This window comes from Podospora pseudoanserina, chromosome 2, assembly GCF_035222485.1.
Source record: "Podospora pseudoanserina strain CBS 124.78 chromosome 2, whole genome shotgun sequence".
NCBI lineage: Eukaryota > Fungi > Ascomycota > Sordariomycetes > Sordariales > Podosporaceae > Podospora > Podospora pseudoanserina.
Genome location: NC_085921.1, coordinates 2685198 through 2710570, shown reverse-complemented (window position 1 = coordinate 2710570; position 25373 = coordinate 2685198). Strand labels below are relative to the sequence as shown.

General features: G+C 51.3%; 10 protein-coding genes across 10 annotated transcripts; 5 read left to right on the top strand and 5 right to left on the bottom strand.

Moving 5' to 3' along the window:
• Positions 1-817: 817 nt before the first annotated feature.
• QC764_206740 (uncharacterized protein) lies at positions 818-1288 on the top strand (the record flags this gene model as incomplete). Its single annotated transcript, XM_062944383.1, has 2 exons — positions 818-1113; positions 1201-1288. 2 exons carry the CDS (start codon positions 818-820, stop codon positions 1286-1288), a joined length of 384 nt encoding a protein of 127 aa, XP_062803202.1.
• Positions 1289-1947: 659 nt separating this feature from the next.
• On the top strand, positions 1948-3676 carry QC764_206730 (uncharacterized protein; the record flags this gene model as incomplete). The annotated part of the gene is made up of 2 exons (XM_062944382.1): positions 1948-2081; positions 2134-3676. 2 exons carry the CDS (start codon positions 1948-1950, stop codon positions 3674-3676), a joined length of 1677 nt encoding a protein of 558 aa, XP_062803201.1.
• A 1686-nt stretch (positions 3677-5362) lies between these two features.
• QC764_0037740 (uncharacterized protein) lies at positions 5363-6688 on the bottom strand (the record flags this gene model as incomplete). Its single annotated transcript, XM_062940254.1, has 1 exon — positions 5363-6688. The coding sequence occupies one exon, from the start codon at positions 6686-6688 to the stop codon at positions 5363-5365; it is 1326 nt and encodes a 441-aa protein (XP_062803200.1).
• Positions 5541-7494, top strand: QC764_0037730 (uncharacterized protein; the record flags this gene model as incomplete). Its single annotated transcript, XM_062940253.1, has 3 exons — positions 5541-5549; positions 5639-7016; positions 7096-7494. The coding sequence occupies 2 exons, from the start codon at positions 5541-5543 to the stop codon at positions 6089-6091; spliced, it is 462 nt and encodes a 153-aa protein (XP_062803199.1). The 3' UTR covers positions 6092-7016; positions 7096-7494.
• Positions 7495-7693: 199 nt separating this feature from the next.
• Positions 7694-9367, bottom strand: QC764_206710 (uncharacterized protein; the record flags this gene model as incomplete). Its single annotated transcript, XM_062944381.1, has 1 exon — positions 7694-9367. One exon carries the CDS (start codon positions 9365-9367, stop codon positions 7694-7696), a length of 1674 nt encoding a protein of 557 aa, XP_062803198.1.
• A 305-nt stretch (positions 9368-9672) lies between these two features.
• On the bottom strand, positions 9673-10575 carry QC764_206700 (uncharacterized protein; the record flags this gene model as incomplete). Its single annotated transcript, XM_062944380.1, has 1 exon — positions 9673-10575. One exon carries the CDS (start codon positions 10573-10575, stop codon positions 9673-9675), a length of 903 nt encoding a protein of 300 aa, XP_062803197.1.
• Positions 10576-12111: 1536 nt separating this feature from the next.
• On the top strand, positions 12112-13165 carry QC764_206695 (uncharacterized protein). Its single transcript, XM_062944379.1, has 2 exons — positions 12112-12498; positions 12559-13165. The coding sequence occupies exons 1-2, from the start codon at positions 12386-12388 to the stop codon at positions 13010-13012; spliced, it is 567 nt and encodes a 188-aa protein (XP_062803196.1). The 5' UTR covers positions 12112-12385; the 3' UTR covers positions 13013-13165.
• Positions 13166-16606: 3441 nt separating this feature from the next.
• On the bottom strand, positions 16607-19960 carry HET-R (Heterokaryon incompatibility NOD-like receptor R; the record flags this gene model as incomplete). Its single annotated transcript, XM_062944378.1, has 2 exons — positions 16607-17692; positions 17741-19960. 2 exons carry the CDS (start codon positions 19958-19960, stop codon positions 16607-16609), a joined length of 3306 nt encoding a protein of 1101 aa, XP_062803195.1.
• A 3791-nt stretch (positions 19961-23751) lies between these two features.
• QC764_0037680 (uncharacterized protein) lies at positions 23752-24074 on the top strand (the record flags this gene model as incomplete). The annotated part of the gene is made up of 2 exons (XM_062940252.1): positions 23752-23803; positions 23911-24074. The coding sequence occupies 2 exons, from the start codon at positions 23752-23754 to the stop codon at positions 24072-24074; spliced, it is 216 nt and encodes a 71-aa protein (XP_062803194.1).
• Positions 24075-24889: 815 nt separating this feature from the next.
• On the bottom strand, positions 24890-25294 carry QC764_206660 (uncharacterized protein; the record flags this gene model as incomplete). The annotated part of the gene is made up of 1 exon (XM_062944377.1): positions 24890-25294. The coding sequence occupies one exon, from the start codon at positions 25292-25294 to the stop codon at positions 24890-24892; it is 405 nt and encodes a 134-aa protein (XP_062803193.1).
• Positions 25295-25373: the final 79 nt, after the last annotated feature.

The following is a 25373-nucleotide window of genomic DNA, read 5'->3' as shown; positions in this document are numbered from 1 at the left end:
TTGCAACACCCCAACTGGAAAAGTGAAGCCCCCCCGTTCTGCTGTTATCGTCCGAGTATCGGAGGCTGCTCGTACTTCGTGTGAGACGCTAACTGTCACCTGGTGTCCATTACTCAACCACACGAGCTTATATAAGGGATCTATCATGAAATCTTGTTGAACTGGGTGATAGTGATATCCCCGATATCACCGTCCACTTCAACAGGTCATCTGGACACGAGCTTTGTATGGAATTGGTGCACATAAGCTCTTCTATCATTGGCGTCTCAGACACTGAATCATCTCGCGGGCGAGAACTAACCCTTTCTGCTTATCGCCTGGAAAGTGTGACTTGCCTCGCCTGATGCTGAGGAAAGACATTCTTCCTTTCTTGCCTGCTCTGGCTTAGTGCATTGCCGTTGCCGGTCCAGATGGGCCAATCAACTGGCCCAATCTCTCCGGGTCTATTGTGATTTGGTCAAGCTTCATTGAGCGGGGTAAATCAACTTCGATGGATGCCATCGGGGAAACCATCTTTGAGTTGATCTTTAGGGAATCCTGTCACTTCATTGACATGCTCTCTACCTTTGAGGTCGACCTTGCCTAGCCCAACTAAACATCTGGCTCGCCCAAATGAGCGGTATCTATCTATTATCCAATGGCTTTCATCGGTAACTACGCTCTCTCGAGACCCCCTCCAGGCTCGGCTTGCCCAGCCTGCCTGAATTCCATGGTGTCGATCTGATATCGGCCGGAGCAACCACAAGGCCACTGAGCCACATACTCACTGCTGTTGTCTCTGCTGTTTCCTTGCAAGCCTCAAGTTTACTCTCAAAATATGGGGGCCGCGGCGTATGGGGGCCCTTTTTCCATCCCAGACGAAGGCCATTTCGGCGGCCATGTCTTGGCTATCGAAGAGGAGGCAAAGAAGGTGCTATATCTAGCCATCTTTCCTCTTCACTTTCGGAAGCATCTCTTCCTGGCTCTCTGCCATGTTCCCATGTCCGGTCTCCAGATGCTGTCATCAGCCAGCCTTGATATTGGGATTACGTCTCACAAGAATGCCTTGGAGCCTCGCCCAGCCCCCCTGCACCTATTCCACATGGCAACCCTCCGCAAAGTCTCTCCGCACGGGTAACAAACCGCGTATTAACGTCAGTATGGAGCCCCAAGCCCCCAGACGCTTTTATATTCTATCTTTAACATATGTTTCTCCGTCAGATACCTTGATCCTTCAAGACCTACAAGCCGCCCTTTTTCTCTCAGTTCCTTTCCATCCACATGTCGATATCGAACCTGCAAGATGTAGGCCTCTAGGTCTTGCTACGTTAGCGCCATGCTTGCTCCGGAATTCTTCGAAGGGACTGAGTGTTGATATCCGGAAGCCACTGGCAAAACCCCTACTCTGGATTCTGCCTCCTGCATGTGGTTAAAGGCAACCAATCTCAGTTGCCTCGGGCCAAGTCAGCGGTGCAGGTCCAAGTTGGTACAGGGGGTCGAATGGAACTTCCATGTACAAATCCGTTTGCCTTTTTCGGATTTCCAACGGCAGGATCCCTTACCCATCCGGTCCCCGTTTAGTTCCCCAGACGGCACGCATATCGCACCCGATCTAGTTCCAATGGTCTGCCATACTCGCCTCCCTAGTGGTCTATAGTTATCAAGTATGGAAATTGGCCGTCTTCTACTGGCCATGCTGAGGCCATCGATGCGGCATGCAGGAACCCTGTCGGGGAATTACCTCCAGGACGTCCAAACTCTTGCTGCAAGTTCCGAAGCCAATTAAAGACGAAGGGCCATGTCGTCTTCTGGACTGAAAGAAGAGCCGCTGCTGAAAGACAATTAATAAATGGCGAACTTCCCTGTCTTTGGCACCTTTACATTCTGCGGTCTGATATCATCTGTTCGCTCTACCAAGCACCTCACTACGCCATAACTTAACACAATCATTCCGCATTCTCAGTTATCATGGAGTCTCCCAGCTCTGTCATTACTGGCATATCTGAGCTACCATCTTCCGACATCATCTCACCTCAAACCTCGTCGCCACCAAGCCTGTCACCACGAAGCCCATCATCAAAACATATCCATGCAGGTTATAGGTTCGTCAGACGCCATCTCTTAGATGTTGTCTAGCTGACTGATAAGTTTCAGTTCAAATGAAGAGAAGGATGTGGACTTCGAGTGCCGCATTCAAGTATTGGAGAGTACTGTGAAGCAACAGCAGAGCGTCCTGAAGAAACAGGAAGAGCAGATGAAAGCGTTTGAGGAACGACTGCAATTCCTTCGTCATAGGAGGTCATTCAAGAAGGCCCTAGCAGACTTGTTTCTTGGGTCCTCTTCCAGCTCCTCTCAGAAAAGCCGATCTCGGTCTCAAAGCTCTGTGGAGACGGACTCCGAAGAGGGTCAGCCCATCAACAATCGGAAAGATGCCCAAGTTTCACCGAGGTCTGATGGGCATCAGAAAACACACTCGCAGGGTTTACCATCGTCACCTGATCAACACGTTGTGGAGATCTACTCACATCCCACCCAACACAACACATCGCCGCCAGAGCTCATGAACACTGAGAAGGTGTCACCGGCGGAGATGATGGACACTGCTAGTCCAGTGGAGATGAGTGCTGAACGGAGGCGGACCTTGGCTCCCCGGCCTCCTCTTGAGAAAATGCCAGAGCTTAGGTTTCGACCTCAAAGTCGCGTTATTGACGCCCGCCCGCAATTTCTAGCCACCTCAAGCGTGTCCCCAAGCACCAGCTCTGGGTTCATCAACTCTCCTTTTGCGAGCAACAGCCACATCTCGCCCACATCAAGCTGCACGCCATTAGCCATTGTCCCTACCTGGTCATCCATGTGTGATAGTTTTCATCATTCCACCATACAAGGAGCCTGTGAGTCTCCAGGAGACGGCGCGTGGCCCAAATCACAACCATCGCAAACCATCAATGCCAGAAACTTTTCTCCAGCTTTACCCCAGTATATTGAGCTCGATTCTTCACACATGGTCTCTTCTGGAGTACCGACGTCACAATCGACTTCGTACTTTGCCGCCTCGTCACCCAACTCTCAACAAGTAACTGCCCCCGAATCTGCTCTCATGATCCACTGCTCCTTTTCTGGTGCATACGGAAACAGTGAAATTTGGCAAGAATCACCCATCTTGCGACCCATGCCTTTCTTGGACCAGGGCGAACACATATGGAGCTCGCCTACAACTCATGGAGAGGCCAACACTATGAACTCATTTCCTGCAGTTTTCACTGATGCAGGAGGGGGTTATTCGACAGAAGAGAGCCGTAGCACCGACGGATCCCCCGTCGAAACTGTATATGGTCAGTCACCTGTGCTTAGCTGCGAACCATGCGGCTTTTATCCCATTGCTGGCCCAGACCAGCGTAAAAAAATGGAGAAGCACAAGAAGACCATCAAGCACAGCAGGAAAACTGGAAAGGGAATTGTGGACACGTTCCCCTGCGATCATTGTGCCGCCACATACACCAGGCGAGACAATCTCGTTCAGCACCAAAAGTCTCATTTCCAAGGCACACAGGCAGAGGTTGACTTTGCCTCTGCAACTGCATTCAATGAGGAGGTGATTAATCTTGGGCATGGAATGGAATCTATGCCCTTGGGAGTACAGAGGCCAAAGAAACGGAGACGGCGGTCATCGCTGATGAGTCCGAGGAGTGGAGAGTAGACCTGGGGCTTGCAGGGCTTCCGGCCTGCAATGAGGTATCAGAATGATGCAGCTTGCACAGACGACGGGGGAAATTCATTCCACGCCCAACTTGGGGTTTTTTTCTTTTTTCTTTGAGGTCTTTGCTTGCTGGATCTTCAGGTTTCCCATTTATACGACGGCTCTGTTTGATGAGCTGATGATATCATGTCCCATTGCTACGATAGCACGATTTATGAGATCACGAACTTCCTTGCCTCTCGCAGGTTTCTCTCTCACCATTCGTGAACCTCGGCGATATCGCCAGCAAGAGATGAGTGACCATGGCTTGCGCTGAGCAAACTTGTCAACGCGGCCGTGTTGACCGAGGTCGTAGCGGCCACCAAGTTCAATCTTTGCGGTTGGGCAGCATTGCAGCAACAACAAGTGTCCACGAGGCCCAAGTCTAGCCATGTATTGTACTTCTCGACACCATCAGACAAAGGACACACAGGTGGTTATGGTTCGCGCACCACTGCAACTCTAGCTTCTCTTCACCGAATGCGGGTATTACCCCACGTTGTCTCACAGGTTGGCATGAAATACGACATCAATTCACACGTCGGCGTAAGGGACTGTATTTGCCACTTATCAGTATGCTTGGCATCTAATACACATGACGGGGTATAGTGCAGGAAGGAGAAGTGGCACTGAAATGGATAACGCCGAACGCCATATTAATGATTTGCTATTTTTGAGCAAAATACCTAATGTTGCTTTTGTACCGATGAGAAGCCATTGCCAGTTCACGGAACAACCAGAGAAACACGATCATGCATGAAGTGTACGCCAGCGTCAATTTCGGCGGCCAGCTGGATCGAACTTAAGATGGAACGCCCCATGGGAACCCAAGAGGCGCAGGTCCCATCCTCACGCTTCACCCACATGCAGCGTCACGGTCCAGATGTGAAGCGGTCGATAAGTTGATGCGCGTGACAAGGTCCGGAACTAACTGTGCAGATCAAGTTCCCAATATCACAATGCATGGCATCGCGACACAGAAGATAAGCTGGACCTGGGGCAGGATTGCGAACAGCTGAAGGGTGATAGGCGAAACGGGGGTTATTCCCCCTGTATCGCTCCAATCCCACCTGCCCACGGGGAACGAGCGCGAGCAGAGCCTCATCAATGGCGGGGTTGCAATCACCTGACGCATGATGTCTCACTTCATGTGGTTGGGTTCGTCAGGATCTTTGGACGGCACCTTTGTGGCCGCTTTAGCGAGGGAAAATGAGGGTTAGGGTTGTTGATATCAACGAACTTCGTCAGGGGTTAAGGGGCTCAGGGGTAACTGAAGGTCCGATTCGTCAATGGCTGGTCGTACCATTCACTCAATCACAGCATCCGATGATGGCACTAGCGCGCCAATGTACCTAACCAATTATGTTCCATTCTACCCTCGGGGAAGGTCGAGCTTTACTCTGCAGCGATGCAATGTGCCTGGTTCGTTACACCACAAGAACTAGTTGTCTGACACAAATGGACCTTTTCCAAGGAATGATGCGCCCTGCCAATGACTTTCTTAATGTGCCAACAAACGCGTTCATGCTATGAAAATTACGAAAAATTACAGAATTTACACCCGTTTTCCTGCCCAACCATTACCCATCCACAATCAAGCCATATTCCATCCTTTACCAGAAAATTAACGCCAACACGGCAGTCACTCTAAGCCTTCGTGACAACCAGTCCTTTGTGCGCCCATGGAATATTCCCATCAATCCCATTCTTCTCCTCCAACCACTCCAACACCTGCTGCTTCGCCATCAACGGCCCCATCACCTTGCTACCATACAGCTTGTCCAACCCCAACACCGGATTAATCCACCGATCAAGCAAGTACTTCATGAATCCCGTATGTGTAACCGTTCTGATGACCCCTCTGGCCGCATCATCCACTTTTTCTGAAAACTCCTTCCTCTCAGCCTGATACTCCTTGAACAGTTTTCCCACCTTCTCCTCGGTGATCTCCTCCCCACTCTCATTCAACTTTTTGAGCAAGTTCCCAAGCACAATCACGTCCAAGACCCCGTTATTATACCCCAACCCCACATTCGGCGTGATCTTATCGCACGCATCACCCACCAACCCTATCCGTTTCCAACTCCTATTCTTGACAGCACCTTCCTGAAGCTGTGTCAACCCAGCCTTGTTGACATTTTTGAAAACATCCCCAAAAGTCAGTTTATTTGTCACATGCATGTCCTTGACATCTTCCGCGAACTGTTTGATGTCCTCATCCGTGTAATCGATTCTTTCCCTCGTAGGACCGCCAGGGAGAGGTCGGTAGATGATAAACCAGCCTCTGTCCCTCCCGACGAAGAACTGGGAAGACACACCGCCGGAATGGCACTCCCAGTCGTGGCCTGGCTCGATTTCCGAGCCGGGGAGGGATAGCCGGGGGAAGTTACCGAAGAGGCCTTGAAAGGTTGTTTCAAAGGGGAGGGTTTCGGACTCTGGGGCGTTGGAGAGGGAGTTCATTATCTTGCGGGTTTTGGAGTGGACGCCGTCTGCGCCGATGACGAGGGTGCCGTTGTAGGAAGTGCCATCGGCGCAGGTGACGGTTACGCCTTCAGGGGTGAGGGTGATGTCGGAGAGGGATTTGTTGACGTGGATTTTGGCTTTGGCGGAATCCGGGAGGGTGCTGAATAAAGTGGTGACGAGGTCGAGACGGTGGAGGAAGGCCATTGCGCGGCCGTGGCAGGCGCGGAGGTGGAATTCGTACGAGTTGTAGACTTTGCCGTCGCGTTGGAGGACGTGCTTGTGGGGGATGGGGGTGGAGATGGCTTCCATTTGGGGAAGGAGGCCGAGCTGGTCGTAGAGGCGGAAGGAGGTGGGTCCGATGGCGATGCCGGCGCCTTCTTCGGGGGTGACGGTGGAGCGGCGTTCGAGGATGGTGAAGTCGACACCGGCGGAGGTGAGGATTTGGGCGAGGGTGAGGCCGATGGGGCCGCCGCCAATTATTATTACTTTTAGGGGGGTTGTGGCTGTCATGATGGATGGGAGTTGGAGAGGTAACGACTGGATGGTGGGTGTGAAGGGGTGGCGATGTGGGAGTGAAGGTGAAAATGCGCGTGATATTTCACCACGAGGATAAGAGAGTTGTGAAAAACAAAAACAAGGATAAGGCTAGAAACATCTCTGTCTGACGAGGGATAACGCTGTCATTAAATATGTTCGAGGCTGGATCAGATTGGCGGGTGTCACAATCTTAAGCTAACGTGTTGGTTCAGGGATAGACACACGACCCATGTTTTTGTCCAGGAAATGCCCTGATAGACTCAAGATGGCGCTGTCGAGCCGTCAGGCAGTCACAAATGTGGTAGGTCAGCATTGCTTATCGGGTCCCATCGCGTGTGTGGAGTCTTATCGTTGGCAGCATGTTGACAAGGACCATGCAGCATCGAGGCATCCTTGCGGATCAGCCCTGTCAGATTTGACCCTGATTTTGACAATGCAACACCGAATCATCTTTGACATGTGCCAACGCAGGGACCAGGCATGGTCCTACAGGGGCTAAAAGGACCCCTGATGAGGCTCTGCTTTTCTCTAGCTACCGACTATAATAACAAATGCAGCTGTGCCACATTCTCTCATCAATCGGGCTCGCATGGAGATGACTTTGAGAGAAAAAGGAGAGAACGTAGGGTTAGGGTACAGGGTCTACAATGGAGCCCCAGATCTCCACTGTGTTTTATCTTTTATGCCAAGCCAACAGCCAAGTGGATTTAACAGCGAAAAAAACGTTGAGAAACAACGGCTTGAACCTCGGCTTCTTTTTGCTTTCTGTAACATTCCCAACAGACTCAATCGCATGTTTTAGAATTGGAGTAACATCGTTTCATTCAATTATTGCGATTGGCTTAAGCGAAGCTATGATATTAGACTTGGACGGCCGGCAGTCGGATGCAACGGAAAGACCGACCGTCTCACATCTCCCATCTCAAATCGGACACGGCGAATGCTTCACTCTTTCCATTTCGGGGTACTTGTTCATCTCTAGTGCTCGACCAAACATGAATACTTGCTTCCGCGCCCAAGCACAAACCGCTCCCACTCATTCTCGTCCTTATTGGTCGCAGCGATGTCCCCACTGATCTTATCCTCGCGTTTGCACTCCTCAAAATGCTCCTGAATGGCCAAGGCAATCCGCTCAGCACCCGTCCGCGCCCCACCAAGATTTGGACCAGCAGCTCCCAACCTCAGCGAAGCCAGTCTTCCTGTCACAAAAAGTGGCACGTCATCTTTCCACTTCAATTGCTCAGTCAAGCACGGCAGCCCTCCTATCTCATCAATGGGGTGCGTTTTCCTCATCGTCTGCAGATACGGTAGCGCAGCAACGTCTGTCTCAATTCCCGTCGCAAAATAGATGAAGTCGAATGACGGTATACCCTCAATCGCCGGCTCAGTTTCGACCTTCCACCGACCACCCGCCTCAGTGGTCACAAACTGCGCATTCACCAACTTTGTCTCCGTCCGCAACTCCAGCCTGCCACGAGAGATGTGATCCTTCAACTTTTTGTGGTATCTCGGTAAAATGCTCCCACCTCCCCTGGCAGCTCTCACCATCTGCAATCTCTCCTCGTCCGTGTCGGCAGAGTAAAAGTAGGCCTGTTCGAGGTTGCGGTATTTGCTCATCCAGCTGAGCTCGACATCGAAGGTCTTGATGGCGATCGGACTGCGCATCAGGTGCCAAACTTTGGTGACGCCTTTGCGGATGGCGAGGTCAGAAAGTTGGGCTGAGGTGAGACCGCCGCCGATAACGAGGACCTTGGTTCTCTGGCCGTTGGTCATCCTGGTGCGAACGACGGTGTCGGGGAAGGTTTCGATTTGGGTGCTGTGGCAGACTTGAGGGAGGGATTCTGTTGCCGAGAAAGCTTTGAAGGCGTGACGTGGGATGGAAGGTTGATTTGCTGGTCCGACAGAGAGGACGACAGTTCGGGCATACTGAAGGCCCCGGTCTGTGGTGACTGTGAAGAGGGGTTCGTCGTTGACAGAGATGCCTTGGACCACGTCGAAGCTGATGTCTTGGACGGACTCTTTCTTGACGACACCATCGCAGAGATGGTACCTGCTAGCGACTGCACGGCAATGATCAGAGAAGAGGGCCTGAGAAGGGTTGAAATAGTCGATGCGGTCCCGTTCGTTGATCTCAACTCTGGCGTTGCAAGCACTGTGGGCTGAGCACTTCTGCGTCCGGGTTCTCTTCCGTATGTGCTTGCTGACTTCTTTTCCGACACAGTGGTGAATCTCGAGCAACTCATTCTCCCGGTTCTGCGAATAGGCATACCCAAGGAGAGCATCGCGGTCAACTGGGCTAACGTGCCAGAACATGGGACTTCGGAGATGCTCGATGTCGTAGCACTTAAACAGCTTGTTCCAGCGGCCACACCAGCCATCATGGGTGGCATCGAGCGCCATGATATCGAGATCTTGTGTATCGCTTGCCGTTGGGCGGGCGCAGCATGTGACCCGACCGTTTCTCACTTGCTTCAGCGGCATGGATCGTCCATAACGATGCAAAAACCGGTGTCTCCTGTGCTCTTCGTCTGTGAAAATAGCACCTGGAGCCTTTTCACGGAGTCGTGCTGCTACTGCTAGACCACAAGGCCCGGCACCAATGATGACCACATCATGGACGTGTGGCAAGGTTTGGCGAGAGGTGTCGGGCATTGTGAGGAGTATTGTCGGGTGAGATGATAGGCAGCTGGATGCTCAATCGCTTCGTCAGGATGAAAGGACTCGGATGGCTTTTCATTCACAGCAACAAAGCATCAAAAGGAGAACAAATGGTCTGTTGTCAATTGGGATGTCATATTGGATGACGTTGCAGAAGGACCTTGATATCTGGTATTGAGAACCTTGATGGCTGCCATCGCTTCAGGGGCGGAACATCAAGGTCCTCAACGCACACTCCCACAACATCCTTTATTGAGCATTAACTATACAATTGATGGTGCGCAGATTCCCCCAGGCTATCACATCATCCCCAATACAAACGGTACCCCTGCAGCTAATACTAAAAAGTGACTCCCGACTCTGGTCTTGGCGTCTGCACCAGCCGTAACGACAGGCGCGTCGGATGCTGTGCGAGTGAATGAGGTCGATGCTGTCACTGAGCTGAACGATGTCGGCGTAGGAGTTATGCCGGGTGGGGGCGTCGTTGGCTCTGGCACGCCATCAGGACAATGCAAATGATCACCGTGCGCTTCGCACTCGTCCGAGCCAGGGGAGGTGGGGACAGGAGTTGATGATGGAGCTGGGGGGGTAGTGGGCTCTGTAACTCCTGGAGGGCAGTGCCAGTGGTCATCGTGAGCCTCACACTCCCCGGAGCTAGGAGCCGAGTGAGTAGTATGGGGCTCCGGGGAAGGAGGCGTAATTGGCTCTGATACTCCTGGGGGACAGTGCCAGTGATCACCATGCGGCTCGCATTCGCCAACCGCCGAGCTGGTCGCTGTGGGAGAGCATGATACAGACACCTGGGTGCTAGTTGTGATGGTGTATCCCGCGCTGCGCAAGGCATTGGTGTCGTACGTGTAGTAGCCTGTGAAGCTGCCACCGTCAAATGTTTCAAGAGACGTGTAGACAATCACACGTTCTGTCCCTGAGAACGGAACTCCTGAGGTCGACCAATGATGGTCCATTGACGAGATGAATTCGGGGTAATTGGTGATGGTCGCGTCAATTCCAAGCTGGGTACGGGTTCTCGTCCTGAACATCGTGTTGGTTTTCTGGAATCTCGAAAGCGGAAGGATGGCACTTACGAGCATGCTTGGCCAGTAGGGGCTGGGGTGACAGCCTGGGGCAAGGCCGCCACCAACTCGACAACGAATCCAAGAGCGAAGAGTGATTTCATCATTTTGATCACCAGTCTGTCTCATACAGGAAGGGTGTTAGACACCGAGATTCATCAGTTCTTGAGACGCTTCTTGTCTTTAATACTAATTGACGAGAGCCGTTCGCGGCATGACCATCTTGACTTGATCTACTAATTTCCTTCTTCTCAGCCAACCTTCCGCCATGGCCGCCAGCTATCTTCCTGCAAATACGACTCTCTATCCAAAATTGGGACCTTGCAGTTACATCCCACTTCTGTGGCCTCAATATCACCCTCGGTTACCAATATCAAGCGACTCCAACAAGCTTTTGGATGATCTCCGTCATCCCGCGCGGGTTCTTTACGTGATGGAACGCACCACACCATGCTCATGAACCTCTATGGACAAAGGCAAGCCACAATAGGTTCAATATTCCATGGCTGCCACATGCCAAGCATCCTAGCTGATGTACCCATCAAGGTGCTCAAGGAGTGGATACGCAGCCAACCACAGATAAAACCTCCACGCCAAGACCCTCTGTTCATCAAGGTACATGGCTGCCCTCCAACGACTCGGACCGCTGGTGAAGCCGTCTCGGTGTCTACACTCATAGATGGTAGAGAACAGAGATGCTCTAGTAGGCACTTTAGAGCTTCGGAGCAGTCGACTCTCACGCGGCGGCAGGCACTTCATGTGGACAGAGTTGCAATGCATATCGAAAGAACTGGAGGGCTACGCGAAGTGAGCAGAGGTAAAGTGCGGATCTAGTAGGACAGTTCAAGTATAAAGAGGACGAGATGTCGTGCGTTCATCCAGAGAATGCCATCATCAACCACCTCGCGCTCGAGTCTCTTGATCAACCCTCTCCAAGCCCCCTACTACCTCATCAAAAGCCTTCCACCAACAACCACTGTCAAGATGGTCTCTTTCAAGCTCCTCATTGCGGCCTTTCATCTCGCGTCTGTGGCCTATGCCGCTCCCGAATTCAAGAGCGACCTTCTTGCTCGCGATTGCTTCCCCCCTACCGGGTGCACGCTCGTTGGAGCCTGCGAGTACTGCTGTGCCACCAATCCCGGAGGTGCTTGCCATCAGACCCATGGCACCACAACTTGCCCTGTCGCTGGCCAGAAGAGATATCACTGCGATGACCATTAGACCAGTTGCTCTCGGCGTTATCCCCGCCTAAGCTGGCCGCCAGCCCGCCGTCTTCACACCCCTATCAACGATCAAAAATCGACCGAGCTCTGCTACCTGGGAAGTATGGCTGGAGGAAGGACTTGGTGAAGGATGAAGGATGAAAATAGAACTGTGGATACTGCATAAAAAACGTCAAAAGTTCCGGAGGGTTGGACACATGTTCATGTACATAGTTTTCAGCAATCTGTGCAAATTCAACACTTCAATGTCAGCCCTGCTGAAATAAAAAGAAGCTTCTATTCACTTGAGTACACCGCGGCGTTGGCCCCAACCAGAAAATGGTGGCAAGGGATCCCACGTGTGGAAGCGAGACACGTCTTGGCTGAGAACCTTGATGGTCTCCATCACACCTAGCATGTTGGTTTCCTGCAAGAAACTTTCAGCTCACCCCCACGAAAATCATCGAGGTGCAGAAAAAAACAAGATTACCCATGCAAACATCATCGGATGACAGGAGAGGAAGTCGACTTTACCAAGGATGTAACCTGCTTCAGATGCAGGTACAGGAAGCCTGGAACTACTATTGACATTGGGCACATGAAGGGTCCTGCTCATCATCTATAAAAAGCCTTTCATCCCATGTTTTGCATGTCTTGCTTGCCTCACTAACTCAGTTTGATCGTCGCATATTTGTTCTCTATATTGCACCCGGTGTCTCTCGCTTATTCACGGCAATATGAAGACACTCTCTGCCGCCATCATCCTCGCCCTCAGCGCCTTTGCGGCAGCCCAGGAGTTGGCACCTTCGCCTACCGAGTCTGTCGGGTGTGAGCCTCATGGTGATCACTGGTGAGCACTTTCCCGTTTCGTAAAAACATCCGAATAGTCATTGACTTTACCTTCCCAAAGGCATTGCGATGGACCCCGCGAGACCGCCCCCGCAACCACTGCGACTCCGGTGATCATCACCGCTTCCGAGGTCGTTGCTGTTCCTGCCACCACCACGGCTGCCGCCCATGATGACGACCATGACCACGAACAGGACCACGATCATGATGACGAGGATCATGATCATGAGGACGAAGAGGACCACGACCATGACGACCACAGCGCCGGTGTCCTGCCCCCCAGCCCAACCGCTTCCATCGGGTGCGAACCTCATGGCGACCACTGGCACTGCGATGGACCTGCTCCCACCACTATCGCTACCGTCACGACCAGCGGTGTCGCTTCTGGAACTGGCGCTCCTGTCATCACAAGCACTGGTCCTGTTGTCACTGCCGGTGCTGTGGCTGTTCATGGGGGTGTCGGCGCCGCTGCCGGCGTGTTGGGCTTGGTTGGCTTTATGATAGCTGGGATTTGATGTGTATTACTTGGACTTCTTGCTTGAATATCAGGCAGCTCTGGCTGTCAACTTCATGTTTCCATCTCGGGAAAATAGATCTAATAGCGTTTGGCATTGATAATATCTATTGTTTTTCACCGAACTTCATCATCACATTTCAAGAACACTGCCTGCCAATGACCAGAAGTTGTAAAGTGTACCTAGACTAGTTGGAATGCATAACCATCGTACCTCCTCCCATCCCCCCTTCTAACCCCAACCCTGCCAAGTAACAACAAGTGGACCCCCAACTCGGGGGCTCAGGGTCATCATCCTCTTAGAAAAAGGCATTCGCACCCACATCATTCTGCCCCAAGTTCCCCAACCCCCAATTCACCTCCACCGTCTTCAGCACACTATAATGTCCATACGCCGTCCCATTCGCGGTCCCCCTCTTGTTCGTCGGGACAGCACTCCCCAACAAGACAGCATAAACCTGGTTATTTCTGCTGTACGACCCCTCATCAAAAGTCAACATGACCAACGTCCGCGGGATGTTAAACTTGTTATCAGCCAGCAAAGGGGTGATGAAATTCCGTGCCCATCTCCCGGCGTAGGCAACAGAGGTGTCATGGCCAGAGTTGTCCATGTTGGGCGTGAGGAACATCCACTGGGGACCTTGTTGGATGCGAGATCTTTTTCGAACATTGTGAAGTTTTTGCACTTGGCTGAGCGGGAGATGGAGCCGGTGACGGAGTCGAAACTGGCGAGGGGGTTCTGTTTGCGGACGTAGGAGCCCGAGGCGTAGGAGGGGCCTTGGAAGCCGGAGTCTTGGGGGAGGTGTAAGTACCATTTATGGCGGAAAGGGAGGAATTCAACATACAAGGCATGTCTTCCTGGTAGATGGACCAGGAGATGCCGCCGGGTTCGAGGAAGTCAACAACAGACTTGATGGAGGCGTCAAGGCGGTGGACGTTGTTGTCGGAGACGCTGTGGCGGGTGCCGGCTGCGACGGCGATATAGTCGGGTTGAGAGGGGTGGGTGCGGGCGATGTAGTTTATTAGAGATATACTTTGGGTAGCGAGGTAAACGTGGTTAGCTGGGGGGAGGGAGGTAAGTGACTGGATAAGCGGAAAGGTTGGTAAAGGGGTACTTGCGGTCAGCGATAGCGTCGATATAATCGACATTCTCGAGCCAGATTTAGACAAATCGATCAAATATTCTTCCGGTAACGTTGCTAGTTTGGAAGAGGGTTAAAGCCGTAGTACGCGTTATAGCTATCACGGTAATATATATACTAGTGTACTGTATTTAAGTAGCAGCACTACCTAGGAGGCTAAAAGCAGCGACGGTGAAGGGGAGGTTAATTATTTTGGTGTGTGGTAAGAGCTTCTGTTCTCAGAGGTGTAATGATGTCCGAAATGCTATTACAATTTTCGACCAGCTCTGGAAGAGGTCATCGTAAATATAGATAAGATTTCGATAATGGTTTAACTATATGCCTAAACCACATAGTAGAGTGGGTTCCCAGAATTTACTTCACTAGATAGTTAGCTAAACTAGGAAGGAAGTATGAAGCCTGTTCTGAGCCTCCGAGCCACAGGTGGAGGAGTACATGCAGGTCTGGGACGCTGCTTTGAGAGCTCCCCAGCACTCTTTACCATAACACACGGATCATATGCTTTGTGTTGGGTGTTCATCTCTTTCTTTTCTTCATTTCGTATTCAATGAGGACTCTCAATTAGAGTCCTCACCCTTGAGCTTCCAGCATCGTCGCCGGAAGCCACGACTCGGAGCTCGCCGAGGCGTCACAACGGGACATTTCTCTGGGAACTGTCATTGGGCCTCATCGAGCCTCCCATCAGGATCCCCCTACCGGAAGGTAACAACAACGATACTATTTAAAATTATCATACCTGCTCTACCGTTACCCAAAAGAGTAGTAACTTCGGCACGATACTAGCGTGCATGTCCTGCGGCTACATTTTTTGTTATACCTACTATCTTCTTCACATATATCGTTAGAAAACAATACATAAGGGAGAATAGATGCGCGTCTATAGCACCGATGCCACGTCTATTTGGATAGAAGTATAATTGGGACAGAGATGCTTACGTCAAAATGTAGCAAGTGGCTTTCGAATAGATACCCTGGATTTCGTCAACGTACCTACATAACTAACAACGCCAATCGAAGGTCATGGGATGTGTGAAAACTGTCATAAAAGGTGGCTGAGGCATGAGGCAACCGGTGTCCAACTTGCAGCAAACAACGGATAATACAGCTTGTCAAAATTATTCTTTATTTTACAGGAGAAGAATTTCTAGATCGAATACATCTTCGGAGTGTTATTTGGAATGCAATAAGGATGCAGTGGAAGCATACCTTTTCGAGAGGAACCCAGAGGAGGGAGACATCACGATACGAAGGGGTCCCAAAAGGCACCCGGCAGCCAGGATACGAGAATCACAAAGGGGCCCGGGGACGGCGAGAGTGCAGTACCGAGTGCCTTGACCAAATCAGGGAGAATTTATAGGGTAGTGAAGGCTCCATGGTTTGAAGATGACAAGGTTGTAGATAGCTTCATTTTTAGGAGGTTTTACCAGCGTGGCAAGCCTTAGTTTTTTTTGGGGGGGCGTGGACCTGTGCCCACTGCCTAGCGCTCTTCTTCTTGCAAGCTGTCCAGGACCGACTGGGCGTTTGACACCCTATTATATGTTAGAGATGGGATTTGCAGTTCAACCTCCATTCGGACCGAGTGCGAATAAGGCATCTCTAGCGGTCCGTAACTGTCATGACCTCAGGCATCTGCTAGGCTGGATGATCTTGTCAGACAGGAAGGAGTTCTGGTCAACCAAGCTGATTGGAGCTCAGGGGAGCTGAACTGACGTAACAAGTGCAGCTGGATATGGTACCATTTGCCGCCAACTTTATCGCCATGTATAGATATAATGGAGGTTCTTCTGGTTTTGAAGGACAAGGAGGACAAGCAATACAATCGCACAGTAGCAAACCCCATCATATTCACCTTCACAGAGTAGCATCCTACTTCTGAGAGATCCCGTCTAAATATGCATGAGCCATTAACACAGCTGTCTATGACGCCTGTGGCTTATTTGCTCGCTTCTCTTTCCAACTACTGGCTCAGGACTTGTAATTCGCTGCGTTGTTAATGTAACAGCCGCAACTCGCTCCGTTAGGACAGCTTCGCACCAGCAACTGGCTGACTTATGGAACCTCGCGGCATCATGGAAGTGGCGTTAGGGCTCGTCGCCACTGGGCCAATTCTTTGCAGAATTGTCTGACTCGATTCGGGAGGGCGCTGAGGAATCCGATATGTGCGAGTGGCGATTCCAATCTACTGTGGAAAAGGTGTGTCATAGAGGACAGGTGCCCTCTTCCCGAAGCAATCGCGTACTGAGATACCTGATTCCACGCTGTCGCGGAACCGAGCAGAACCGAGCAGAATAAAAATGTTACTATCAATTTGCCTCTTAAAGGAATTCACATTAGCCCGTTAGAGATACCAGAATTCCAAAAACATCTATAAATTAACCCATCCTCCCAGGCCCTTCTGGTGTCAAGCTAGAAAAAAGACATAAAGAGAACGAATAGAGAGAACTAAAAATGTATTATATATCGCGCGAGAAGCCAATAGTAAAAACTCGCCCTGATGAACAGCCAATAGCTACCATCCGCCCTTGGATTACAGAGCAGGTTGGGCGGTTTTCAGGTGGTAACCATAGCACATTCTGGCCGTTACAAATAACCCAGGTCTTATCTGGCCCCAACCTATACCCATGCGCCCTTAGATCATCCGCCGAAAAGGCAATCGAGTTAACCTCGTCGCTATGGCCTTGGAGCGTCTGGAGGCATTGGCCCGAGGCGGGATCCCAGATCTTAACGGTACGGTCCCATGAACCGGATGCGAGCCGCTGGCCATCCGCCGAAAAGGCAATCGAGTTAACCTCGTCGCTATGGCCTTGGAGCGTCTGGAGGCATTGGCCCGAGGCGGGATCCCAGATCTTAACGGTACGGTCCCATGAACCGGATGCGAGCCGCTGGCCATCCGCCGAAAAGGCAATCGAGTTAACCTCGTCGCTATGGCCTTCGAGCGTCTGGAGGCATTGGCCCGAGGCGGGATCCCAGATCTTAACGGTACAGTCCCGTGAACCGGATGCGAGCCGCTGGCCATCCGCCGAAAAGGCCATCGAGGTAACCGAGTCGCTATGGCCTTCGAGCGTCTGGAGGCATTGGCCCAAGGCGGGATCCCAGATCTTAACGGTACAGTCGTGTGAACCGGATGCGAGCCGCTGGCCATCCGCCGAAAAGGCGACCGAGGTAACCGAGTCGCTATGGCCTTGGAGCGTCTGGAGGCATTGGTCCGAGGCGGGATCCCAGATCTTAACGGTACGGTCCCATGAACCGGATGCGAGCTGCTGGCCATCCGCCGAAAAGGCGACCGAGGTAACCGAGGCACTATGGCCTTCGAGTGTCTGGAGGCATGCATTCCAGTCCGCTTCTACTACTGGCTTTGTACTGATCCAGCTAGGTTCTTCCGTCTTAAATCTCTTCTTTACTAGACTGCCAACCGGTGCAAATACGAGGGCTGATGTATACGCCTGAAGAGGGGCTTCCTCGATTATCCATCTGTAGGAGAGAGCGAACCGGTGCGCATCCCGAATAAAAGTTGTTAGCTGCCTTTGATGAGTTCGCCCCTGTATCTCTGTCAGTATGGCTGTCTCGTCTTAGTAAGCTATTCTTACCACTAGGCCCTCAAGCTTTCTTATGGCAATGACACCTTCCGATATAGCTCGGAGTAGACTAAGAGCTTCAAGCCAGTAAAGATACTTCTGTTCAAGGAATGTCTGAACCGCATCCAGTGTGTTGCGTTGTGGCGTGTCTTTATCAGTAATCGAATCGCGGAGGTGGTCAACCCAGAAGACACACGAATACCGTACTGTCACAAGAGGGTCCGGTTCTGGCGTGCGAGCCTGGTCGATAGGCAATCCCGGGGTAACTAAGCCGTACATGTCGCGTCTTAACTTCTGTAACATAAGCTCTAGCGATCGAGCGCATATATCCCGGTGGGCAATCGGTGCGCCATGGGGGAAGATCAAGGCGGATGCGCTTAAGTAGTCCTTGGCTGACTGATGGATAAGGTAGATCTTGTCCTCTCGGATGGTGAGAAACGATCCGCACTTAGCCACGACTTTCCTAATATTCTCTGTCGATCCCATAATCTGCTCCGGTAATCTAGATAAGCTGCCTATTTCGTCCAAGTAGAGTGGGCGGTATGCAACCGTGGCCACCAAGAGTATGCGCCGGCAAAATTCCGAGTCCCTTTTGTACCGACTGATTTCATTCAACATGCGATCATACATCCTATCTAGGCCCGACGGCACTTCTTCGACGATTTGAAGAGCATGCCAGCTTTCAACATCATCCTCACTGAGCTCTTGTATAACGAGAGCAACCCAGAGGAACGTGCCGTTTGCCTTTTGGTGCAAAATATCCCGCACTTGATTTTTCAACGGCGTGTCGTCTTGAAGTGATGCGAGACCTGATAGCTTGCCGTCGATATACGCATCGATGGCGTGAGACACTTGCATCGCATTCGCTTTCAACTCGAGACTAAGTCTCGTCCGCCCAACATCAGGCTTCAGCTTCTCCTCAATAAGAACCTCGTTCCGACTTGATAAGAGCCACTTGACGCGTCCTGGTGAAATGACGACGAAATCCAAAAGTTTGGGTAGGTCGATAACGCATTCGTCAAGGGCATCAATGACCAGGTAGGTTTCCTTCAAGTCTGGATCTTCTAGCATACGCCGTAAAACCTTCGATAGAACGACCCATGCCATTGCGTCGTCGGAAGCGTACGTATTCTCGGGAAGATATAAGAGGAGACGCGGTTGTCGGCGAGCAAGGAGGTAAATCAACCCCCGTAGCACGGCAATTGCGCTATTGATGCGCGAGTCGGTAGCTTGACAAAAGAAATACGCCAAGTTGCCACCACTAGCAGTGATGGGTTGCTCTAGCTCGTCGATGATACCGCAGAGCAACATGGTCTTGCCTTTGCCAGGGTCGCCCTTGATCCAGAGAAGTCGACTTTCTGAGTTATGGCGCCATTGCAGAAATTCGGGGTTGTCAAAGACCCAGCGGTAAGCATCAGCCAGCAGACCACCCTTTGCTAGCTCGATGCGCTCCTTCTCGTGGTGCGGGTCTCGCGGGTCAGCGGACCACAGCTTTGCTAAACAGAGATAATCCTCGTGGATCTTGTCTCGCAGCCGCTTTAATGCCTTCTGTTTTCCTTCGCCGTAAATAACCGGTATGTGCACGTCAAAGATACCGAATAGCGAGTAAGCCTTATCTTCCTCAAATTTTGTATCGCGCTTCTCTATCCACGCCATTCGTTCGGCAATACTGAAATCGGATAGAGGTCTTCCCTGAAGAGCTTTTAGAGGAATTCCGGTTATATCGTGAATATCTCGTTCCAAAGACTTTTTATCTCCCAAACGCTCGCACTCCTTAGAGAAGAATTCAACGATCGTTGGAGCAATAAGCTCCTGCAGAGTCCATCCTCGGGTAAACCATCTGCATGTCCGAAACGCCAGTTCCCAACCAGAGTTGCCGTCGGCATCCCGCTTGCGGGTTGAGACGTCTGTGAGATAGACATAGCATTTTGTGGCGTTACGATACCACTGGAACATGGAGTTGAGAGCGTGCTGGACCTCGACAGCGTCTGACTTATCGATGCAGCATGTGTCGATCCAGAAGTGTTTCAGCCCATCGCGCCAGGCTTGATCTCCGCAAAACTGAACCTTAGCATAGCCTGCATTTTTCCTGCCCGTACCATCCACCAGATCTTTAAAGAGGACCTCTTCGTCGCCCCATGTGTGTGAGAGTATCGCGTAAGGCGGAATCGCGTTGCTGGGCAGGTCCTTCAGATGGAAGTCGCCGGTATCATCACGTTCAAGGAGCCGCATTACACAGGCAGCCAGGTTCAGCTCTCTCGGCAGCGATTCATACGAATTAAATGTTCGGCGGTGCGGCAACCAGGCGCGCGAGCGGACGGCTACTGTTCGCGGGACTGGAGGCACAGTAAATCAGCAGGTGAAATGGGGTAGCTGCTAGACAGGCGAGAACTATCTACCGTAAGTAGCTGTCGAATTCGTAGCGTGAATCCCGGTTGGTCTGACTGAGGAGGTTGAAGGTGGTCATTGTAGTCGTCGTTGTCAAGGTGTTGCGTTTGCATGGGTCATTCGCCCCGCACGCTGCGCATTTTGTCTGTGTTGGCGCCTGGAGGGCAGGCGCCACCGTGCATAATTCGAAGCATTGTGATTGGCGGTGTTTCCGCTGGTGTGCATTAGATCATGTCCCTGTAGCTTGTAATCGCACAACACTCAGAAACTACGGTAAGTGACAATGAGATCCGGGCCTACGGTTCCTTGCGCTCGCTTATTCGGCAGCGGAGGCATCGGATATTCAGCATGGCTGAATTACATACTAGCTCTTCATCAATTTCGCCGCAAATACAGCTTCAGCAGCAAGCGGAACGCGACCGTCATGAGAGAGAGAGACGTTAGAGTCTCAACACCGCGAAGAGCGAGAGCGACTTCGACAGGAGGAGGAGGAGCTCCAGGACTGGGTATATTTACATCTTCAAGCTCAGGAAGAGCGGGAAGAAAGGAGAGGGCAGGAGCAGGAACGACGTCTCCAAGATGGCGACCAGATAATCCATATCTGGGCGGAACTAAGTCTCCATACGCGGGAAGAGCGTCGGAGACAAAATGGGACAGGGCCAGCAAAAAATGCGAGTCAGGTCATATGAGAAGCGGCGCGGCAGCAGCTGGCAGAGCAAAGTGGACGTGAGCGTGATGCAGTCAGATGGCAGTGGAGGTTGCAACGGGGGGGCGAAGAAGAGCTCCGTCGTCAACATGAGCAGCGGTATACAAAACGCGAAGATGGCCACCAAGGTGACATAAATTAAGCGGTTAGCCAAACTTGATATGCCAGGGAGAGCGATGAGGAGGAAGCAGAGCCCAGCACAGCCAGCCCTGCAGACGGTGCCATCGCTCCGCTCGAAGCTACGTCAACTGTCATGAAGGATGGTGAAGCTGAAGAGAAATGCCCAAAGCGCAAGCTGCTCTCGTGCGCTCGATGGGTTCCAGGGACGACGACTTCAACAAGGTGCTGGAGGAAAAACCGTGCCCAGCAAGTGGGTGCCCTGTCCGGGTAACGGGCGGCGGCCCCCTCCCTCCTGTCACGAAAAGGCAGGACCACTAATGGCAGATTATTTTACTATCGTTAATTCTAAGGTATAGAAGAGAAGGAAGAAACCAGGTAGGAGTATAAATAAGTGACTGGTGAAAGCGTGATCCACACTGTGCACACACTTAGTGTGAGACTGTGGTCAAAACTGTGCAGCGTGTAACCCCTCCTCACTTTACTAGGTGTTGGTATAAAAGTGTTGATTGATATTAACTATGGAAATGCAAACCGAGAAATCTTGTGGACCCAAACAAACCAGCCCAAGCTGGCCTAAGCTCCTTATGGAGCCAGTTGTGGCTACCCACACAACACTAGGTTTTGTAGTTTCAGTTGACCTCGAAAATAATCAGTACTTGACTCGCTGCCTATTTAGGTTAATTTAAAATCGGTTTATAGCATTTAACACTACGCAATGGTCGGTAAGTAAAAAACGCCCGCAGTTACCTCCATTCTGTCAGCACACCAGACCAACCTTGAGGGATAGCGGCTTAGTCATACGGCAGAGCAGGTCTCTAGTTCGGAGAGAGCTTCGCTCCTCTCTCTCTCTCCTTCGTGCAATAACAAGAAACCTTACCTAGTCCTTGGTTGGCACTGTGACACTTCATTCCCGCTTTGCTTATCCACTCTACTTTCATTCAACTACCGGTACCAGTATCTCTATAGCTTCATACTTTACCCAGTTCTTGGGCGTCAGCTGCCGCTCTCGCGGGCTTAGCCACCGCGGTAAAGTCATCATGGGAGCTGCCTCATATGATAAAGAAGAAGCATAACTGTTGTGACCCTCCGAGCCACAGGTGGATGATCACACTGGGTCCCGGGACCGTCGATTCCGTAGTTCAAAAGGCCTTGCCTTGGGACGCTCTCACCAGAGCTCCCCATCTATCTTTAATCATTGAACACAAGTCATATCATTCTTTTGGCTTGCCTGTTCATTTCGGTGTCATTTCTTTCCTTCATTTCCTTATTTCCACGGAACGGGAGCATGTTGCGTGACCCTTCGAGGCTGCTTTTCCCATAAGAAAACCGGTCATTTCGAGTCACTCCGCATCCTCCGTTGCCAGAGATTCTCTCCAAGAGCCTCACTCCCGTGGGCCTCCGGTGTCTGCGCCGTGAGCCACGCTTGGAGCCTCCAGGTGAGCCTCCGGAAGAGCTTCCCCAAAGCATCCTCCGGGACCCTCCTCACCGAGCATCCCCAGGAGCCTCTCCGGAAGCCTCCCAACTGGACCTTCCTACCGGAAGGTCACAACAATGATTTTACTGCAGTGATCAGGCCCGTAATGGTAGCGGCTAATGCTAAGGAATTGGGTAAGTACGAAGCCATTGAGAAAACGAATATACAATGGGAGACCGGGAGTAGAGTAAATGAAGCAAACGGATTAAATGGATATAGTTTAGAGCTTTTATAGCAAGCGTCTCCCGATATTTCAGAAACTGTAAACTAATTTTGAATCGAGTTAAAATGTGATTCTGATATTCCCAGTTGCAGTATCCCGTGCTCGATTCCAGCGCGGACGACAAATGACATTCCCAACTTCGACGCACGTGTAAGGAGATCTTCTACTTCGACGCCATCTTTAAAGGCCTCAGGCCTAGTCTGAATGCAACTATCTACACATTCGCAAGTACTTCGTATGCGGCGTTGATGGCACTCAATGTTGTATGTACGATGCGCCTCTCTCATCGCGCCATAACTCAATACCAATCATGTGGGGCACCTGACAAAGGGCCTGTCATTCACCAGACCCACACCTGGGTTGCTTTTAAGGCCGGATTTCCTGTTTGTTTACTTTTAGACTGAACAACCAACAACCAATATTGTAATACCTATTTGGTCAACCAATTTCTGGCCTTTTGGCCTCTCTTTTCGCGGCCAGTGACTTTCCTAGGTCGCTAGCCCAACAAATCAAGATCAACCAACTGAGATCAATCACACTCTTACTACCAGCCTACCCCACACATAAGAACATATTCCTTATCATTTACAACGCCTGAACATGCTTTTATTCCCCTCAAGCCCGTCTCTCGGTCATTGCTTTGGGAATAGACTAGGAACGCATCATAGAGAATCCGGCCCACGTGTGTATTGTAAATGTCCGAAATCCTCACCGAATCCCACGATACGATTTCCTAGTGTACCAACAATAGCACTCTACACATGTGTAGCTGCTGTCTTGACACTGGACTTGATGGCTTGAAGTTGCAGCGGCCCGTGGCGCTAGCAATGTTGTCTTGCTGCACATGGACGTGGGGGATGGCTGAACCGATGGCATTACATGCATTTTCAATGCCTTTGCAGGAGAGCCGCGGATGAGATGATAGTGGTTGGATGTCATGGCTTGGTGTCAGAGTCTTCTGATGGACAGGAAATGCTTCCAGCTACAGATGTGCTCTGGACAAGAGATTAGAAAGATGCGGGCTTCCCTCATTCCTGATCTCATCAGCCGTCCCTTGATACTTCCCGAATTTCACTCTTCCACACTGATATAAAACTTTCCTCCCCAACAACATGTCACAACCACAAGTATCGTTGTCCCAAAAGCTCAGCCGCATCATCAGAGGTGACTCTCCGTCCACCTCTAAGAACAACATCCCCATCTCCTCCTCTTTCCACAAAAGATCCCTCTCCACGGAGCGGTTTTCAGACTCTTCCTATTCCCAATTACAGAAACCGACCTCCCCGAGCTCATCACCTCCCCCTCAACCTTTACCATGCCCACCATGACACTCGCCTCCTTCCGCTCAAACTTCACCTTCGGCTTCGCACATGGCCTCATCGTTCCTTTTGCCCTCACAGCCGGCCTATCCTCACTGGGAATACCCGCAAAATAATCTACGCCAACATGGCGGAGATCTGTGCAGGTAGCATCAGCATGGGGATTGGCGGCTATCTAGCTGCTCGCCCTTCTTCTACCTGTCAGGTCTTCGTCACCATTAGTGGAGGAGGCGGAAGAGGGAGAGAAAGAGGAGGTATCAAGCAGCGATGGGTTGCTTCCTTCTCGTCGCCGGTATCAAGACTCCGAGGAGAAGGCCGCTGAGGAGGTGAAGGAGAGTCCCATTGTGGCAGGGTTGGCTGTGTCTTTTGGTTATTTACTTGGGGGGATACTGCTCCTGTTTCCGTACTTCTTTTTCGGCATGGAGAATATACATGTGGGATTAGCGTGGAGCTTTGGGGTTTGTGTGGTCGCTTTGTTTCTCTTTGGCTTTGGGAAGGACTTTATTCTGACAAGGAATGACAAGGGCGTTGGTGAGGAAGACGTTGGCAAGAGAAGGGTGAGAAGAGCTGTGTGGGAAGGTTTGCAAATGGCTTTGCTGGGGAGTGTTGCTGCGGTGGCGGCGGTATTGTGTGCCAAGGCGTTTGAAGGGTCGGTATGAGACAACGGATCTTCACGTGGAAGGCCAAAGAACGGAGAATCTCTGTTGTAAATGAGCATTATTACATTAAATCTATATCAAGTCTTCATAAGCCTCATCGTCATCTCACATACATGCATATCCACATATCCCATAACAATAGTTTCCGAGCTGAAGTATCACCGTCGTGACTCACTCCACATACTTCTAGCTTCCAGGTGGTTAGCTCTTTACCTTGCCTGAAAGTTGGACCGAGTCTGGTAACTTACCTACCAACTCATCACACTCTGCGCTTAGGTGCAGCCAGTGCACGTCTGGCACCTCCAATAGGTCGCCTCATGCCCGGCAATATATTCTCCATTGTCCGTCAGAAGATCCGCCTGACCAGGGTAATACAAGATCGAGAGACCGGAGCCTGTGCAATCTGGCCGATCGGCGGCGAAAAGACGGCAGATGGCACCACGGTCTGGTTTGAATGACCCCACGTTGTTCTTGAACGGCTCCGGAATAGGCAGGCATTCGCCAGGATATTCGATATTAAACTGAACGGTTTGGCATTCTCCCATGTAATTTTCGCCAGTACAGACTAAAACGTTGCCGGGTACGTCGACTGCGGACGCTGTTGCGGGGATAGCTGTGGGCATGGCAAGGGCGAGCAGAGGCATGAGCGCCATGGTGAGAAGAGAGATAGGAGCCATGATAAAGATTTGTTGGAATAGGTAGGTATGTAGGTAGCTGGTAGTTGTTGTTGATGTAAGATGCTTAAGAGCGTTGTGG

Bases quoted from the DNA above. Each gene is read 5' to 3' on its own strand.
- QC764_206695 (XM_062944379.1), top strand. From the start codon at position 12,386: ATGAAGACACTCTCTGCCGCCATCATCCTCGCCCTCAGCGCCTTTGCG. The intron at 12,499-12,558 runs GTGAGCACTTTC...ACCTTCCCAAAG, and splicing joins GAGCCTCATGGTGATCACTG to GCATTGCGATGGACCCCGCG.